This window comes from Penicillium coprophilum (genome assembly GCF_028826855.1).
Source record: "Penicillium coprophilum strain IBT 35676 chromosome Unknown utg000006l_segment0_segment0, whole genome shotgun sequence".
Taxonomy (NCBI): Eukaryota; Fungi; Ascomycota; class Eurotiomycetes; order Eurotiales; family Aspergillaceae; genus Penicillium; species Penicillium coprophilum.
In genome coordinates, this window is record NW_026622725.1 from 2,352,192 (window position 1) to 2,371,087 (window position 18,896).

The 18,896-nt window shown below is 45.0% G+C and overlaps 9 protein-coding genes across 9 annotated transcripts; 4 read left to right on the forward strand and 5 right to left on the reverse strand.

The window, feature by feature from the left end:
* Window positions 1-218: 218 nt before the first annotated feature.
* N7500_009851 (uncharacterized protein) lies at window positions 219-686 on the forward strand (the record flags this gene model as incomplete). Its single annotated transcript, XM_056680990.1, has 2 exons — window positions 219-440; window positions 501-686. 2 exons carry the CDS (start codon window positions 219-221, stop codon window positions 684-686), a joined length of 408 nt encoding a protein of 135 aa, XP_056528372.1.
* Window positions 687-5,104: 4,418 nt separating this feature from the next.
* N7500_009852 (3'-5' exonuclease) lies at window positions 5,105-5,869 on the forward strand (the record flags this gene model as incomplete). Its single annotated transcript, XM_056680991.1, has 1 exon — window positions 5,105-5,869. One exon carries the CDS (start codon window positions 5,105-5,107, stop codon window positions 5,867-5,869), a length of 765 nt encoding a protein of 254 aa, XP_056528373.1.
* A 1,377-nt stretch (window positions 5,870-7,246) lies between these two features.
* Window positions 7,247-8,167, forward strand: N7500_009853 (uncharacterized protein; the record flags this gene model as incomplete). The annotated part of the gene is made up of 1 exon (XM_056680992.1): window positions 7,247-8,167. One exon carries the CDS (start codon window positions 7,247-7,249, stop codon window positions 8,165-8,167), a length of 921 nt encoding a protein of 306 aa, XP_056528374.1.
* Window positions 8,168-8,969: 802 nt separating this feature from the next.
* N7500_009854 (uncharacterized protein) lies at window positions 8,970-9,209 on the reverse strand (the record flags this gene model as incomplete). The annotated part of the gene is made up of 1 exon (XM_056680993.1): window positions 8,970-9,209. One exon carries the CDS (start codon window positions 9,207-9,209, stop codon window positions 8,970-8,972), a length of 240 nt encoding a protein of 79 aa, XP_056528375.1.
* Window positions 9,210-11,702: 2,493 nt separating this feature from the next.
* N7500_009855 (uncharacterized protein) lies at window positions 11,703-12,638 on the reverse strand (the record flags this gene model as incomplete). The annotated part of the gene is made up of 1 exon (XM_056680994.1): window positions 11,703-12,638. One exon carries the CDS (start codon window positions 12,636-12,638, stop codon window positions 11,703-11,705), a length of 936 nt encoding a protein of 311 aa, XP_056528376.1.
* Window positions 12,639-13,827: 1,189 nt separating this feature from the next.
* On the reverse strand, window positions 13,828-14,591 carry N7500_009856 (uncharacterized protein; the record flags this gene model as incomplete). Its single annotated transcript, XM_056680995.1, has 5 exons — window positions 13,828-14,010; window positions 14,066-14,117; window positions 14,181-14,237; window positions 14,302-14,390; window positions 14,460-14,591. The coding sequence occupies 5 exons, from the start codon at window positions 14,589-14,591 to the stop codon at window positions 13,828-13,830; spliced, it is 513 nt and encodes a 170-aa protein (XP_056528377.1).
* Window positions 14,592-15,340: 749 nt separating this feature from the next.
* Window positions 15,341-15,809, forward strand: N7500_009857 (uncharacterized protein; the record flags this gene model as incomplete). Its single annotated transcript, XM_056680996.1, has 3 exons — window positions 15,341-15,490; window positions 15,539-15,655; window positions 15,705-15,809. The coding sequence occupies 3 exons, from the start codon at window positions 15,341-15,343 to the stop codon at window positions 15,807-15,809; spliced, it is 372 nt and encodes a 123-aa protein (XP_056528378.1).
* Window positions 15,810-15,922: 113 nt separating this feature from the next.
* Window positions 15,923-16,669, reverse strand: N7500_009858 (F-box protein; the record flags this gene model as incomplete). The annotated part of the gene is made up of 1 exon (XM_056680997.1): window positions 15,923-16,669. The coding sequence occupies one exon, from the start codon at window positions 16,667-16,669 to the stop codon at window positions 15,923-15,925; it is 747 nt and encodes a 248-aa protein (XP_056528379.1).
* Window positions 16,670-17,262: 593 nt separating this feature from the next.
* Window positions 17,263-18,384, reverse strand: N7500_009859 (uncharacterized protein; the record flags this gene model as incomplete). Its single annotated transcript, XM_056680998.1, has 3 exons — window positions 17,263-17,604; window positions 17,659-17,836; window positions 17,888-18,384. 3 exons carry the CDS (start codon window positions 18,382-18,384, stop codon window positions 17,263-17,265), a joined length of 1,017 nt encoding a protein of 338 aa, XP_056528380.1.
* Window positions 18,385-18,896: the final 512 nt, after the last annotated feature.

The window sequence follows — 18,896 nt, forward strand, 5'->3', positions numbered from 1 at the left end:
GAGGCGTAACTCGGGGGCAAAGTCTGCCTGTTTCCCAGAATATAATAAAGACAGATGATTCCTGCTTGATGAGTTGGAGCTGTGAACTGTGATTTTACTATTCTCATTCTATTTTGTTGAGCTGGTATTGCATACTTTTTTCTTCCCCTGCACACTTTAAAGTAGGCAATCTCCACGTGGATACCCCAAATCACCTTTCTCGTTACTCTGATTTCGAAATGGAAACCAAAACATCTGCAATAGATGAGTTCCACCTTCTCGCACGTGAAATGAATTGGAAGAGAGGTTCAAGAAAATATCGAAGTGGACTTTCGAAATTCTTGGAATCCGAATTTGCTATTCACTTTGGCACTGATGCGACAAAGTTGGAGAATTGGCAGGCGCTATGTCTTGAATTGAAGATTCAAGATCCAATTCAAAGTATCACAAAATGTCGAAAAGTAAGATTTATACTCCGGAGACTCTCTAGCTCTAGTCTCTTCTCATACTGAATTTGCCAGGCTCTTGCAAAGGTACACGTGAATTTGGTCGACTTGATCGACTCCCGTCGCACAGGAAAGCAAGTCAAACACTTTGCTAGTCAAAAGGCACTCAGGAAGTATACGATCGAGACTGGAAAGATATTCCCAAAATCAGCTGCCAAGAAGGATGGGTTTCTCAAGGCCTTGCTTCGGGAGATCTTTTAGCTGACGAGACTGCGTCACCTATGACCTTGGGGTAACAAATGGATACAAGGCTTTTTTATTTTTATTTTGTGATATTCAGGGTCAAGGAATCTCAATATAATCAAGATCAATACACGGATTCGTCCGGGAGTCCTTGTTCGGTAGAGTTGTTCTGAATAACTTGACTAATCCAAATTTCATTCATGAGGGAAAACATATCATTAGGTCTATTTCATTCCTTTGCTTATCAGTCTCTTTGGCTTTCGTGTCCCCACTCTCTATAGCCTCTTCAATAAAGTGAGCTACGATATACAGTTCTACCGCAAAAGTTTCCGTACGACCCGCCCCCCCCATCAAATATATATCTCAATCATGAAATCCAACCCACCAATTTCAATTAATTATTACGCACCCATTTTATATAGTAAAAATATATAAAAATATAGGATATATAGGCAATTGACCGTAGTATTTAATTGATTTATTTAATATTTAGTATACCACCCATTTGCCTCAATTACCGCCTTAACTCTGCGACCTATGCTTGAACTCAACCTATCAAAGTAATCCTAACCTAGTATCGCCTATGCCGCGTGGATTAACTCTTCGAAATGATTAATTAGATCTTCTTTGGTACCTTCGAATTTATCAAGGTACGGATCGAGGCGGTCAATTATTTCTTTTAGCTTCGCCTATATATATTTAATGGGGTTTAAATCAGGCGAGTACAGCGGCTATATCATAGTTTCAATTCTATTCTCCCACAACTAATCCTAGATAATATGAGCTGTATAAATTGGAGTATTATCGTGTATAAATATCCGCGTTAAATCCATATAAATTGAGGGTAAATTCTCTTCGAGAACCTCACGATATAAGAAGCGTAAGTAGCTATTGTGTAGAGATTCCGAGTCACGATTCATTTAGAATAAATCGCTATAACTACATCCGAAAATTACTCCCTAAATTATAATAGAGATATTCTTCGACTTCGAGTATATCACAATATACTCTTTTTTCTATTTTTCGTTACGGTGGTTAACGAAAAAGACCTATTAGTAGCGCTTCCCTTTCCTAATCTCGATAGAATATTTATCGGACTAGATAATCCTCCTCTAGTTATCCCACGTCCAATTTCGTCGCTCTAAAGCCTAGTCAAGGCGTAGCTTAGTATACTCTAGCTTTAAAAATGGTCTTTTTTTTCGCTTTCCAATGGCTATAGCCTAAGGATTTAATCATTCGAAGAAGGGTATCGTCGGACGCGGTCAGTCCACTTTGTTCACGGATTTCTTAATAGAGGATAAAGGGATCGTTTCGAATCAATTAGAGAATAGTAGCGCGGTCGTTTTCTAATAGAATTGAGGGGCGACCGGAACGAATTTGACTCTTGCCTTCGGTACGAAGAGCTTCTTGGTCGAGGGTGTACTGAACTGTGGATTTCGATAAACCGAAGTGCTAACCAATCTTCGCGATTGAAGCGCCTAGCTAGGCCTAGCCGTAAATCTGACCCCGGAGATATGGAGATAGCTCATTTCCCTTCACCCTATTTGAATTAATAGGGCGTAGAGGTGTTCGTGGAACCATGGTTGATTTTTAAAAACAGCGGGTTTAGAGAAAACGCGGTTCAAAAGTAAGAAAAAACACGGGTGTGGGTCCGGCCGTACGGAGACTTTTGCGGAGCGACTGTACAGCTCCTTGTACCTTGTGGTTTTTTCCACAAACGAAAAAGGTACAATGATCTCTTCTGATCAAGGTAGGAGAAAGGTTTGTGAAGAGTTTCATCGCGGCACTTCTAGAGATATTCAGATATTGATCTGGTGCCTATATATGTAGGCATGTGTGGAGAGGGGGAGGGAGGGTATAGGCATGTAGTGCGAGATGTACTCTAGTTTTGATCCTCAAAGATAGTTCGCTATAACAGCTTCAAGTATAAGGCCATTATTATAGTAGTTCAGAATAGATCCAGATAACTTGCAGCTTTGCCTTTCTTTACAAGAGGACTTATGTCTCAAAGAGACTCACGTTGCTAGAAAAATCCGTAACTCGAGAGTAGTGTAACATATTGACCAAAATGCAGATGGTGCCTCTTGATAGAGATACACGGTAGCTCTGGGGCTTCGAGGAGAAGACACCGATTGAGCGAGGAAGAAAGAAGAGAGAGCCATGACAACCAATATATCTTGGGTCGTGGTCAAATGACCTTGCAAAACAACCCATACACCATGGGGACTCGTTGCCACCTGGTACAATTTGCTTGCAGCATCGCGACATACCTCCAGGGCTCGGAACTAGGGTGTTTGGAAACATTGAAGTAAACAAATATCGTTTTCACACCGTCAGCTTATCTCGCTCCAAGGTCATGCGACTGTGGGTTAGCGGGGCGAGTGTGTAAAAGACAGGATGTGAGTTCGATTGAGAGTAGGTGGATTCACCCTATGTCGCGCATTTGTTGCAATTATCTTGCTTAGCTGAACTCTAATACATTCTGGCTACCGGCTACACATGCATTTTTAATCTTTGACTTTTCCAGATTGTTTTGAGTGACTTTAAAAAAGTGGGTAAGTTAAAGTAGAATGGCTGAGACCCGGGGTCCTGTGAAGAAACCAGCTCTAAACTCATCCCACCCTACAACTGGCTATATAGAAACACCACATTTTTATCTAGTATATCCACGCAGGATTGTATCTACCGCGTGCGAGCCATTCTGAATTCGAATAAACCCGCCCGCCTCAATTCGGGAACATACAGTCTCCTCGATCTACCATAGGGTGTTTTGCAGCCGATTTCAGATATCAACACTGTTCCTAATTTTAGCACCAGAGGTATTTGATCCAAGTATTAGTTGCCTTTACGGAGTACCAAGATTTTTTATTTAAACCTCTTTATATACAAAAATTTCCAAATAACGCGTTTTCTCGTATACTTTAATTTGATAAATAAACCTGACTTAATATACATAAATTATATATTCTTGTAATAAGATATCACTATAATATAAGTGCTATCTACGGGGCTAAAACATAAGGTACTGATTTTTGAAATGTTTGGTGCTAATTAGGCTTACTGGGCCCCTATAATGGGGTGGGCCCGGACTCTGGCCCAAAGCCCAGCCCATTTGTGGGTTGGCTTGGGTTGGGCTATGGGCTTTGTGGGCTTCGCGGAGGGAGGTCTAGATCACCCCATCACCCACCTCCCCCGAGCCGAAAACAACAAAATCCTGTGACTTAAGTGCGGTCAATATTCGAGCAGGTGTAATTGCGGTGACAAGGCCAGGGTGAGAGCCAAGGTGAGTGTCCCCTACCCGGAGCGAACAGCGAATGCCGCACTGACCCTCCTCGATTGACGAGAATGGAACATCATTGAGATCAATGTGCCATCTGAAATATTGAGTCTCAGCGTCTACAGATACCCACCCGGTGTGATGAGATTTGATTGGGTTAGCAGGGTGGATTCCAATCGCTGGAGTTGCTAGGTGTTGTGTCTTCCCTGCGTAGAGCAGAAGAAATAATCCAATCGTGTGTCCGCGTAGGCTCGCGCCCGGGGGGTTATGGGGCAGTGAATGGCTGTTCGAAAACCCCTGCGCCTGCCAATAGTTTCCCACCACATCATGCATGATTTTGACCAGGTGTATGCCTTGAGCACCAGTCTCGATTCCAGGCAGACAGATAAAGAGCGCGAAACCTCCCTACATCTGCTCTTCAAGCGGCCCCCACGCATGTTCGTCATTTAAAAATCTGAATTTCCATCAGTGTCAATTTTAGGACATGGTTAAAAATGGTGCGACTAGGTTCTCCTGTCCAGGGTGCAAGAGAAACAACTTTCGGAGTCAGCTGGGCGTCAAAAATCATTTCATCAAGGAGGGTCACTCTCTTCGGTGTCCTGTTTGCCAAAGAACATTTCAGGATGAGTTGGGGATTATACAGCATTATCAAAAGTATAACAAGTCTACTTCGCCCGGCGCACCAAGCGATAATCACCAGACACCACCAACAAGTGCTCCATCATCAAGTGCAGTGGTGACACCAATTGTGTGCTCAAAAGCTGTCCACAATGCCTCTAAAGAGTCATTCAAATCCTCTCAACAGGCGTCGGATATTCCTGGAATTCATTCTTTACAAGGTCCACTGGCTTCTTTCCCATTTATGAGCATCGGAAACGGTCCTTTATTAGGTAAGGATCTTCGAATTCCCACCAACTAAACCAGGGGTTAATTCATTGTAACATAAGTTGCTCCAATTCCTATATCTGCAACTAGCATTTATCCCACGGTTTTACCTCCTCTCGAGCAAGATCTCATCATGCGATATCTACGGTCCAGGTGCCATTCATGGAATCGTCTTCAGACAGAAGGATATATCATAGGTCCCGGATCCGTGCGAAACAAGAAGTTCCCGCGCAAAGGGTCCATTAAAACCTATGACTTTAGAGAGACAACCAATATGAGGCCACAGGCCACGGGCAATATTTCTGCTATCGCCATTGACTGTGAAATGGTCGGAGTACGAAACGGTCGCCAGACACTCGCTTTTCTCAGTGCCGTCAACTTTTTAACCGGCGAAGTACTCATAAGTCGCTATGTTAATCCAGATGAGGACGTGATCGACTGGAGGTATGAGTTCAGTGGCTTGACACAGTTCATTATGACCAGCGCCGTTGCCTCTGGTGCGGCATTTGGAAGCTGGCGAGAGGCGCGTGATAAATTGTTGGAGTTCATTGATAAGTCCACTGTGTTAGTTGGTCATTCTCTCAACTATGATCTCGAAGTGCTAGGCATAGCTCACTCAAAAGTTGTTGACTCTGCGATTCTAACTGCCGAGACTGTCTACCCTTCCGTGATATCAACGAAGCCATTGCCCCGCATGTGGGGACTAAAAAAACTTGCGAAGGACCTCTTGAGCTTGACTATTCAAGATAGCGACTATGGGCATAATGCTTTGGAAGATGCATTTGCAGCACGCGATATCCTCATCTGGTGCATCAGAAACCCGGAGGAACTCAAAGTATGGGCGGAAAATAAACGAGTCCAGGAAAAGCCCAAGCTCCCACAAAACCGAACAAAACTTGGCAAAAGCAGACCCAACAGCGAATTTCCCATCAGAAAGACTCGTCAAAGGCTTGAGGCATACGATTCCGACGATTTTCTATTGTCAGAACTTGCATATGAGTTGGGATGGCCCGAAGGATATGATCCTTGGTCCGATTGAGGTGGAAAAAATCGAGGATTTCATGACATATTCAACATTTTGACTTCTGTACCTTATTCTGAACAGATTTTCTCTACACTTTCGATTGTGTCTGGAACCACCACTCATTAGTACCATTTGAACTCATCGATAGCCCAGATCCTCAAAATTCAAACCGCATTATCTTCTCCCGCACGGACTAAAGGGTCTTTTTCGGATCTCCCGCCTACCTAAGCTTTCCATTTCGCTAGATTTAACTAGCATTTCCTGCTCTTCCGGCAACCAACTTAGACTCGAATCATCAACTTGAATTGTAAAGTCAATGTCGAAAGCACTTTTATTCAATTTGTGTTCGATCTTTCGCGGCTATATCCTATAAAGTTCCTCTTACACTTTTGCAGAGTACAGAGGATCAACAAGCACCGCTGACGTAGGCAATTAGCGAATGACAATTTGTTCTAACTTTTCTCTTTCAAAGCTACCAAGCAAATCCTTGTGCATAATTTATTGTGATTGAGTAATTGAATGTAAGGGGTTTCGATTTCAAGATGATTTAAGAGCAAGGTCTACTGCATAATTTAGGGTTTGACACTTCATTGCTATCGATTATAGAAGCTCTATTTTAAATCCGTAGGCAGATTATACCAAGACTCGTAGCTTATCAGCTATGTTTAGGGTTGGGCTAGTATCCAAGCTTCCAAGTTAGCACAATGGCCTTCCCCCAGAGGAAGTGATCTGGGCGCACAAAGAGGAAGGGGCTCTATTGGCTAGGGAGCAATGGTTGCAATAAATTCTATTGTTTCATTTACCTTTCTCATGAATCATGCTCCACGTGCAACCAGGAAAAGCGTCACCTCTGGAGAAAGTTGAACTCTCTTCTTGACAGAGATCCGCCGATGATCAGTATTCCAATGTCCCAACTCGAAAATGTACCGGGGAATCCTCTGGCCCATACTCAGGAAAACTAGCCCATGAGTACGGAAGGTGACCGAGAGTCTCAGTCGCTTTTCGAATTTCTGAATTGTTATACCCCAAAAATGATTGGAATTAAAGGTCTATTTTATACTTCAGGTGAACTGATACTACAAGATGTAGGCTACCCAAAGTATAGCCCTAAACGCTAGCCCATTTGGTAGGTTAGGCTAGGTCGGGCTATGGGCCGTGTGTGATTTCTTGTGGTCTATTTCCTGCTCGTGCCACGGGGCTAGATTCTGAAAGGGATGGCTTGTACGTATGTGGTATCTCCAAAGTTTGGTACATCATTATGAGGTAGTTAATCTTGCATTCAAGAACACATATCCTCAAACTTCATCCACGCTTCTCACATGCGATCGTACTAGAGTGCAGTGCTAATGATATTGACGATAGAAAAACCTTGAAAACCATATCCTGCCATTGATGGATGAATCCGACACCCGTGTTGCCAGATATGGCGATGATACGGAGCTCTTTTTGGAGACTCTACCTCCGCCTGTTCCCAGATACATCTACAGAGAAAGCCATCACTTTCATAAGATTTTAGGTTATGAAAGCGCACGTTTTCGGAACATGAGCCACGCACTGGCGGCTCCTTCCCACGAAGTTGGTTTTCAGAGCCTCGCTCACCGTGATACCCTTCCCGACGACAACACAAACTACATCATCTTTCTTATTGAGCCCTCGTCGTTTCAAGAAGAAATTGTTAATAGAAACAATCACGGACCTCTGGGTTTCTTCTACGAGTACGATCGATTTGCGAAAATTCTCATAATCAAGATGACCACAAGGCAACACCGCTGCGCCACCCGCGCGATGAATACTCTCATTGAAGAGGCCCTCAAGGACATGGGTCTTGGCCGTGAATTTGAGTCTTTTGCTGGAGTGGAGGTGAATGTGGGGGCAAATCTGAAAGTTCCAGATGAAGGCTGGGCGCCCATGATGAGCCCACTTGAAGGATCTAGTGGACCCGCGGTTGTTTTGGAAGTGGGAGTGTCTGAATCTGACACAAAGCTTCGCGGCGACGCGAAGATGTGGGTAGACCCATCAAGGGGTCAAGCAAATATCGCGATCACTATCAAGATCAAGCAAGATCGACCACTCTTGAAAATCGATGAGTGGGAATGGGATGCGGATATAGGAAGACCTCGGGTCAACCGCCATATTGAAATCACAGGAGCTCGCGGGACAGCTTCAGTTTCGGGAGAACCTCTACTGATTCCTTTTCATCAAATTTGGCGAAGGACTGCTCAATACCCTCGGGAGAAAGACATCGTTCTCAATGTGGAAGATTTAGCTTTTCTGGCGACCCATGTTTGGGGTGCGATGGGTATCGATTATTGATTATGAGTTCATTTTCATGTTTGTCGTTGTTTCCTTTGTGAATTCATACAATTCGGGGGCCAGGAAATACAAGACATCCAGTTTGAATTTCAATTAGTTGCAGATGTCAAAATGAGCCAGAGATCTGCGCCTCGGTGGCCCACTCCTAAAGCTTGTTAGCGGCGTCGGGATCTTGCACAAAAGTAGTACCCTTACTGCGATATCCAGCAAAATTATGATATACGCCAGAAACTAGGTTATCCTTTGCATATTCCAAAGGGAATTGAAAGCCCTACTAGGGATTTACCTGAAGAAAAGAGACACCGTGGCCTCAGTGCGATATACTTCAATTTGAAGTGCTTTGATTTTATGAACTTCCATTTAATAAAACTTGATTTTGAAATTCAATTTCGTGACAGTAAACTTAATATAATCTCATTTTATCTACTTCAACTTATATTTCAATCTTATATTTTTCAAGTTGACATGCTTCAATTTGATGCGCTTCAATTTAATAGATACAACATGAGTTCTCGTGATGTGAGAGTGGATCCGAATACCGCCTAGCAATATCAACCAATAAGAGGGATATGTGTCGCTGATCCCAATAATCGCCCGTACCTATGCCATACAGTTTGAGACGGTTGACCTATATCAGGCATAAGGCATAGGGATGCCTAGAGTGTCCGACAACAATGCTTATTTGATTGTGAACTTTTCACTATATCCAATTGGTCCTGTACCGTGACTTGTCCATGCGACCAACCAAACATCACTGCCCACGCCAGATCAGTATCATTCTCATTCAAGTAGGTGAGACTTTTTACCCTGGCTGAAGGTTCACGTCTCTCGGTATTCTAACACTAGCCTTCTCCGGCTCGGCATCAACGAGATCGATCCACTCAAAATTCTTGAAGTCTCGGGTAAGAGTGATGCCAATCTTTGGCGTGTCGAGTCTCCATGTCACGTCCCAATTCCGACGCGATTTCATAGTCGGCGTATCGACGACAACGGCAATCACTGCGGGCGCGAGAGCGAGGATAGAGAAAAGTGGGATATGCATACTTGGATATCGATTACCGGGTAAGTGAAAGAGAAGGGTATGTTGAGCTACTCGTTGAAGCGGAGCAGAGGACGCTCTTATAGTAGTCGTTCAATAGGAAAGATTATCAATGACCTCATTCTCATCCATGCATCTCTGTGAATCATTGCGGGGTATAATCCCACCAAATGGTCCGACATTATCGAGACATAGGATTTCACTGTGCAAAACAGTCAATCTTAGCGAGTCTGCATGAATTGTGTGATTCTTTCTGCACTCTCATCGGCAACGACCCCCGATCAAGATCGTGACGACGATTGAGCATAGGTAGATAGAACGATCTTGACCTATCGTGCATCCATGACATGTCGGCTGTTATACTCGTATACTGATTCTGGCCCTGCTGAGACATAACATACGGCCCACCTGCGGCCTATATCACACGGATTGCACAAAACGAAGAAGAATATCTAACACAAAATCTTTCAAGACTTTTTGGTACTTGTCAAAGACGTTCTTACTTCGAGAAAAGGCCTTGAGAAAGATAAGTTCTACTCCGCTGAACAGGAAGTCATTCTTGTGCTAACAAAGAAAATGGTATATATGTGCTTCAGAGACCAAGCCTCTAGTTGTGCCAACATGTGACGTGATAAAAAAGCCTCTTACTGCTTCTCAGGGTCTCATTTCTGCCGGTGAAAGTATAGCCGATAGGCTAGTGCATCTCAGTTCTTACATATACGAGGCCAAGACTGCATGGCGCTCGAAAAGTGTGAAGGCTGAAACTCGCGAGTCACCAGTGATTGCTGTCGTTCTAATTTATCTCTCACCCCACTCATTCTATGGATTCTTGCCTAGCACATTCTTGCTAGGTGAGTGGTTTATCACCAGCATAACCTTGGGCCAAAACAAGGTCATCACCATCATTCTGGTCAATTCGAATAACCATGGAGGACTTGCATATCTTAAGTTTGTCGATATAAAGAATGCCCAGGTGTCGAAGCGACGCTATCAAGTCACCTGGCAGGTCGGTACTATAGAGAAATATCACATTGCTTGCCTTTTTGCAAAAACAAACCCTAAGAATACCGTGAAGAGGTGTTCCTGCCAAAAAAAAAAAAATACTGCTTCTCACAATGTCTCTAGCTTGTTCCCCCGACAGCCATACTTTCAATTTGATCTGTAATCCTGGCAAAAATCAGCGCCAAAAGGAACTTCGACCGTGGCACGAGACCGGGCTTGCTAGGATCACTCTCAATTATTCCCAACGCATTGTGTCTACTTTCCCATGGTCTAGACCGCGTCTATGCAGTAGTTGTGCAGCTAATGGTAAGAGACCCCAATCCATTTATGCCGTGACCCGAGGGGTCTCAGTCGTCCTTTCACTACCTCTTCATATTCCCGTTCCGCCTCTTCCCATCGACATTGATACATACGAATGTTTCCGATCGAGGAAGGGTTGACAACACAAAAAAAAGATTGGCCCTAAGCGTACTGTGCAAGAACTGAGCTTTTCCGAAGGCTTGTTCGGCTTCCTCAAAACAGCCCTTCAAACTCTCTCTCATTTATCATTTGGTTGTTTTCCTGAATGGAGACAAATTCTTTGAATAGCTGCTGAGCTTCTTCGAGTTGATCTAAGCCGTGGAATCCTACAACACAGTTGGTCAAATTCTCCAATCAAACAATGCCCCTCGGAAGGCACCGCCGTCATATAGACAACGTACGCACTCTGATCTCCTGAGATTTAGCGGCTTGATTTGAAATACTCGGTATCAGTACAATGCTGTTTTATAGTATGGCAGTGAGTAGATCTGGCTTTGGGTCATTGAACTCGTCACGTATCCTTTGATTCCTTGAATGTTAGAGACCAGCAGCTACTATAAGATTCACTGTGACCAAATAGCTGTGAAGCTGTTTTTGGGATTCTCAAGCTTTGGAGTTGAGAACATTCAAGATCGTCTTCCCCGTCCTCATCGTCACTAGTGAGACCCGCAGTAAGGCTCTGAAACTTCAGGGTTCTCCCTCGCGCCCTCTCAGCGACCGCTGGTACCGTCAATACTCAGCCGCCGTCTCGCTTGGCCATATCCAATTATCCTCGCTCCAGCCATGCACTTTAATTCAGCCCCCTCTCGACCATGCATGTCTCTAAAGCATGGAAAAGTGATACTTCATGTGACAATACGTGAGCTGGATGATCGCCCAGAAGTTCCTTGCTCATTTCTGGACTATGATCTTCCACTTCATAACATTATCCATTAAGACCGTTGTAATATATAGCTCTTTCATGTGCATTATACTTCGGCAAAAGGATTGTTGGATCATGCCATGCTCTTGGTCCAACGGGACGCGTCCACCATGAGAAAAAAGACTCGTCAACAAATGAAACATTGGGTAGCTTGATATATAGGACCAAAGAGATAAGGTGGAAGAAGAGAAAAGAATCAAGAAAAAAGATGAATTTCAGTAAGTATGAAGCGAATGAATAGCGAGGGCGAGGAACAATCCGAGAACCCCATTTTAGAACCCCTGTAAACGCCATGTTCTACCAGCTAGTTCCCGAAGGGTTTCTCCATCCAGGTTAATGTCGTTCTCATTTCCAGTTGGTTGCCGCAAGAAAAGAGATTCAAAGGGAATTGTCAGAGAGTCATTGGTCAATTCAATTTGTCCATTGACCCTTGAAAGTTCGATTTGCTGAGTGCTCTGGATCATTCCATCGATACGCTCCCACCGATCAATCAAAAGTTGAGGACGCTTCCTGTCAACCTTGATTGTGACTGTTGTGTTGACATTGCCTTTGGATGGATGCAGCCACCACTCAACGTCCCGCAGGAGCTTGACATGAGACTCGGAGACTCCTACCTCAAGGGTCACCGTAGGTTTATCGGCAAAGCCTTGAGGTGGTGGAAGAGGGCCCCACCCTTGGTCCCCTTCTTTACCAAGGCCCTCTTCCCTGATTGTGGCTCCAGCGTAAAAGCGAACGCAGGCTGCAAGACCCATCTCAGTAATAACGCGGGTCAGCGCTAGGTTAACAAACTGACCAATGTCAGAGTGGATTATTGTAACCATCTTGACAAGTAGAAGGTTTGCTGCAAGATCGAAGGAATAGCGGTTAGGGCTAGACAGCACAGGGAAATCAAGGATATCGGATTGGATTGAACGGCTAGGGATGTAGAAAAGAACGCAATCACTTGGAAGCTCGCTTTCTGTGATATTTTCTGTTTGATTGAGTGAGTCGGTTGGCCGGTGGGCGGGAATGAAATTAAGCGATTCGTTTTTGAGGAAGGAACGTGTGACTCGACGTGAATAGGTCTGCTGTTCATTCCCCTTTTGAATGGTACGAGATAACAGGGGATTATCTTTAATTGCTGTATGGTCGGCTTTCCCCTGAGGAGCAGTCAGTTGCTGGGATTGAGCAATCATGGACTTTTCAAGCCGGCGGAGCTCTATATCCATGATCATGCAGAATTGCGTTCCACCTTCGTATTTATATCTTGGTATATTCGAAGGGAGGTCTTGTAAGAAGCTGTCCCTATGAGGGACTTCACATGAGTTGGAAAACATCCTCGTAATCAATTCTACGGGTGTCCGTAGACATATAGAAGCGATGATAGCCCTGAGGGGGTTGAACGGTCAAGAAAATCTAGGAACCTAATTTCGTACCGACTATCTAAAAAAGCAGTCAGTCAGCTAAGAAAGCTTGGCAGTGACGTTTTATTCTCGTAGAAAAGTGTAAGTGACTGTTAACCTTGGGACGTGACCGGAAAGGGAGCGCGCACCACTCGATTAGGGCTAGATTAGTAAACTGCAAAGTCCAAAGGCCACGGAGAACAAGTCAGTTCATTGCATAGTCTTGTCAATTTTAAAATGGGGGTACGACGGTTGAGGTCAATGTCAACGTTGATTTAGATGAACGGATAAGCGCGCTGTTAGAATCTCTCGGTCATTATCCAGTGCCTTGTACAAAAATTGCCCGATATAATCATGACTATGTGATGGTGGACCTCTGCCCGCTGTCCACCTGTTTCATATCTGACCGCGGATCTGAAATCTGTCTTTGGCAGTCTTTTATAGAGAAATTCATAGAATGCATAATTACATGAGCTCATCACAAGCTCAGACTCCGGTAACAGCGACAGCTTCGAGGCTCTCATCTAAACAGGCTCAGATTCAACGAAATGGCTGACATGGAACTGCACCCGTCATCCATGAAGTATTAAATCTTGTCGGATATCATAGGCTTTCATATGCCTTATGCCTGATATAGATCAACCGTATCAAACATGCATGACACGGGACTATCCTTGGCAGTAGTATAGATAGGGTCTCGGTATCCTATTCCTACTTGTTTCTCTTTCTCCCCAGTCTTGTTTTTAGATAGAGAATATCATCATTATCTTCATATTCAGATCTAGATAACATACACTGGTGGACCCAGCTCTGAAGCGCAGAAATAGGCTTTTGATGATATTAGGATCAAATTGATGGACGATAGGCAGCATAGAGATGTGACCTGAGAGTACATAGAATGATATTCATGACTATGCCTGTAACACTGAAACCTCTGGATAATTGTGGCTGACGACCATTGCGACAACAGGAAAAGCAATATTGTCCTACATAATTGATTTGGTTCGGTCGTTCATTAACAAGAGCTGCCGGCAGGACAGCAACCCGTTCCACTACGATTACATCCATTGCAACAGACAGTACAATCGACGCTAGGAAGGAATGGGTTACCCAGCTCGTATACGCAGTTGCGCCCAGGGATTTGCTTCACTTTAAAGCTACCAATGCGGTCGTTCCATCCTGCGGCTCCCAGATTCGCCTAAGCGATGTTAGTTTTCTGTATCAAATGAGGAAAGAAAAAGAACATGACATACATAGCCCGGGCTCCAGATGGTTAGGGTATTAGAAGATCCACAGTTATAGTCCCTGTATCACCGTTAGCTAAGAGAACTAGAGAATTAAACAGAGAAAGGAAAAGAGAAGGCATACTCGTAGGCCACAATGGCATTGTACTCATCAGGGCCGATTGAAGTAATGGAATGCCACCTAAATTAATTCACGAGTCAATAAGAGCTATGAGATATTTGACTGACTCGAAGTTATCACTTACCAGGGGGAATCCAGCTGAATACACTGGTCCCATGGCTGCTTAGCAAAACCGCAGTTTCCACCCCAATTTATATCTGTGCAGATATATACCTAATACCAACCCTCGTTTAGTGGACATACACTCATCACATATCAATGAAACCATCGGGACACACTTACACCACCTTCCACACGCTTTCCGAGGCCTGTGGATTCAACGAAAGACACGGGCTGTCTTTTGGTGAGGCTCTCGGCAGATGGTGCCGCAGCAACTAGCGAGAGAAGAGAAGCGATGGCTACTGTTGCACGCATGATGTATAATGAAATTTTTTGATTACTGTTGGTTCTTATTGATGGAAATTATGTAGTCTTGACATGAAAAGGCTTGAAAGAGAGACTTTATACTCTCGCATTTTTGAAAACGAAAGGATTGTGGGGGCTACCCGGTCACAGCTAATAGAGTGGAGGTGGAGAGAGGAAAGATTCTTCTCGCATGCATCCATTTTGCAGCGAGAGATAATCTCCGTTCAGACCCAAGCTCGCTTGCAGCTTCGTTGAAGTTCGGGATACACTCAAAAACGACGATTGGTGATTGTATCTCGGGGCGAGCCCGAATTGGCAAAGGTTCGCCTTAGCTCATTTTGTGGCTAAGACAAATTATGCTCCTGAGACCAGTTGGGCACGGGCTAAATGCAGACCCTCATCAGGCAGTGTGGATGTCTCAGATTAATCTGATTGTGCGAACTTGGGTATTGATTGCCGACCCGAGATAGTCAACCGGGCCAACCCGCAATTGCCGTTCTGCGGTCGCTCCACTGCGAGTTGCTCAGATCCAGGATGTAACCCTAGCCCCGTGAGACTGCATGTCGCTGGGATTCATATGATTGTGGGATTGTCGGGAATTCTGAGGCTCTCTAGTCTGAACGCTAAAGGGTCACATGGGATCCCTGTCCACAGCTTGCATTGTGCAGGATTACTCAGGGGGTACAAACAATATCCCACTTTTCATATCTGTAGATGCCTTGAGATTAATCCCCAGCTACAACAAAACTGCCATCGATATGGTTCGCGCTCTTTCTGTTCTAGCATTGATATTCCTCGCATTTGCTCCAGCCGAGTCTGCTCGAACGCTGCAGAATGGAGGCCACCAAGCTTCGCTAGTTCAGGGTAAAGCCCAGGGAGGCGGTTTCCAGGGTCGATTCGCAACGGGAGTAGGTGATCTTATTGTGCACGTCGAAGAAGAAACTAAGCCTGGATAGGGTCCGCATTCACAACAAGGTCGCCAGGCTCCGGTGTCGAATATCCCCAAAGTCAGTAATAAAGCGCATTTGGTCAGAGTTGGAAAGAAGGAGGACTTGACAGTTGCACTCGAACAGGTCTGTCTTCTATGATTTCTCTTATATTACGACTCTAACATAAATGAAGCCATACGAGGCCTTGTTCGGTCAAATAGGTGTCAACAAACACAACTATCGCAATGGTGTATACGCTAGCATGAAGGAGTTCAAGTCGACTTTACTGCAAGATTAGACGCGAAGGACATACAGATCTATAGGTGTGAGACTGTGGCACAGAATAAAACATATAATTTTGGGGAATTCTAGTGGAGATAACTGTCAGATCTGTAACATTGGTAGCTTTTGTCAGAAGTTGAGGACTGTAACATCAACCATCAGCTCCCGAGGGTACTTCTTGATCCGCGCAAGAATTTCACCACCTCTGGGGGTTTCAAATGCTGGACGAAGAAAGAACTTCAAGCTATGCTCAAACTTCAGATAATGCAATCGAAGGCCATAGATCATGTCTAGGACACTGATACCTCGACATTCCCGACCTGAATTATGCGGGAAGTCCTCTATGTATAAGACATAGGGTGGGGTTTCGCTGTCAGACTCGGAGCTCCCATCTTCTTCCTCCTCACGCGCAAGATTCTGATTATCACTTCGGCGAGAGGTCACCACCAGGTCCGCGAGACTTGGTTCCTCCTGTGAAATGGTTCCGTGGATAATCGACAATTTGGCGACGGGGGGCCAGGTCAGATACTGATCTCTCCACGATGCATGCTCATAAGCCATTGCCTGCAGAGTCGGGTCCGTTCCGACAGAATGGAATTGGGTTGTATTGACCAAGGCCATTTCTAGGCTAGGGGACCAGCGTAGTCGGCCGATAACAAACGTATTCAGCTGCGGAACCTTGCTCAGAACGTGCTGGGAGGGGCCTTGACCCGTGAAGGTGGCGGCACATAGATTAGGTGCATTTTTGATAAGTGAGCGCCACGACTGAGACACACGCTGCAACCGGAGTAAATCTGCTTGCGATAAATGGCCTAGGATTGAACATAGTAGTTCTGTGGTGCCAAGAACTTGGGCGAGAGCATCAGAATTGTCCATCGCTCCGTGCGTCTGATAGTGAATGAGTGTAGGACCTCGTATCTAGTGAGACTAAATGCGCTCAAGAGATGAAAGAAAAAATAATTGGTCGCCACAAAATGGCTTAGGTTCAGGGGTTTGACCATTAAATAGCCCCTCCACTCGCGGATATTAGCCGGGTGAGCTAGGGCGTTCAGCTTATCCACTCATTCGCAGGATGAGATGGCAACAATACCCGACGAATATCAGATGGCTAAATGTTGTATATCTGCTTGACATTAGCGTGGACCCATATTCCATCTGTGCTACTGTATGACCTCAAGTCAGCGTGACTTTCTAGCCCACGGCAAAGACAACTCCCCACTCAGTTCGGTTATTTTCCACATTGATTAGTCGTCTAATCCGTTCGGGGCTCACTCCCTATTTAGTTCCTAGTCAAGCCTCAAGCACCAAGAAAAACTGTCAAATTTAATTCGTAAGGGTTGTTCCTTTTTCTGACTATGGACTAGCCTAATAAAAACAATCGTTAGCTTTTAGAGGTGATTTAATTAATCAAGATACATTGAGTTAATCTAGTGCGAAAGTATGTCGAACTCTCTCAAGCTTTCAAGAAGCTAGAAAGTGAGGATGTGCAAAGTAGCATGCGGTGAGTCTGGCTCGGTCTCATCTCCAGTATCCTTTAACATCTTGTAGGAAGTTGTGGGCGGCGGAACCTCGAGGGCAAAGCCTGCGTCTTTCAGGGTTGCGCAGAACTTTCCAGTACAATGAATGCGGCCGTCAATTTCTTCAATGGAATCTCTCTTTGTGTTGGCGACACCCGTGCTACCTGGATTGTTCGGATAAGCAGGCATAACTACCTGGGCTGCTGTTGCTGCGCTCGCAGCTCCCAACGCGGTGGTTGTAAAGTGAAACTTCATCACCGGGTCTTGCCATTGGCTTCGCGCTTTGGCGTAGTTCTGAAGAAAATTCAATTAGCCAGATTCACGAAGAAAGACACGAATGCCACATACTCCAAGTAATGCATGTGCTCGGGCTTGCCAGTCCTGTTCACTTTGAGTATTGGGATAGACCCCAGGACCATATTGCGCCTGCACATCCGCCCAAGTGTCTGATTCACAAGACACAGCTTTGGGTGCACAGTATACACTGGTGTATGGAGGGAGATTATTCACTCCCCCCTCAATCCAACTAGAAGCCGCATATTAGAAATGACCGTTAAGGGGCGAGATTCGAACTTACGAAGCAGCTGGAAATTCATCACAGGTATATCTCATCCCACTGGGGCCGGTACCCAGCAAGTTAGGAATCTCCATCTCGAACTCGGGGCCCTGCCAGGTGGCAAGTGGTCCGACACGAGCAGGTAGGTTTCCAGGCATCACATTGGGTTGCGCCGGGTCACTACCACATGGGAAAGGGAGTACATTCACCCAAGCTCCCTTGGAGGGACATGACTTCCTACGACGTTTTTCCGTGCTCTTTGAATCAGAATCATAATGGAAGTCCAAGCCCGCACCCATCTGAATGGCATTGTCCACCAGGTATTCCTCTACATTCTTGCAGATTGATGGGAGATTGTCGCAATTGTAGATGAGAGTAGGTAGCACTGGGGAGTAGTCGTCAACGGGCTGGCCTGTATACTCTGGAACACCACCAGCCGGGACTGAAGTTGTCCGGTCCAGGGCCCCTGTCCCGAAAACGAGGCTCAAGGAAAGAAGAGTATACTTCAATGGACTCATATTAGGCAATATGTTATCCCGAGTATACGAACAAACTGGGGAGAACTGAGATTATCAAACATCCTACAAGATCTCGCAGCATAGGAAGACGGAACCATTTTCGCCAACAAAGTCTTAGTTTTCCAATGAAAGCTCAGGTTCGGCTACTTTTGCCATGGGTAATGGCTATCGGAAATTGGAGTCAGGAAGGGGGTGTCAACAGATGACAACTAGTACCGAATTGGAAGCATCCCCTCGATGCATTGACTACTTTAGTTTCAACGTGAATCTTTGCAGTCGAACCTGCAGTAGCGTAGTGGATACTGAAGAGCTCCACAATCTAGCCCGACTTTCTCTGCCATCGTTTCCGAGACATCCAATAGTCAGTGTCCTCATTTCGAAGCTGTGCAGATGTAATTCTTCTTCCAATGACCCAGAAGATTTGGCCCTCTGGTTGTTTAACATTCTCATATTCCGTCATTATATTATGACCTTTTGCTAAAGGCACATTCGCGGTCAACCGCTCGCTGTCA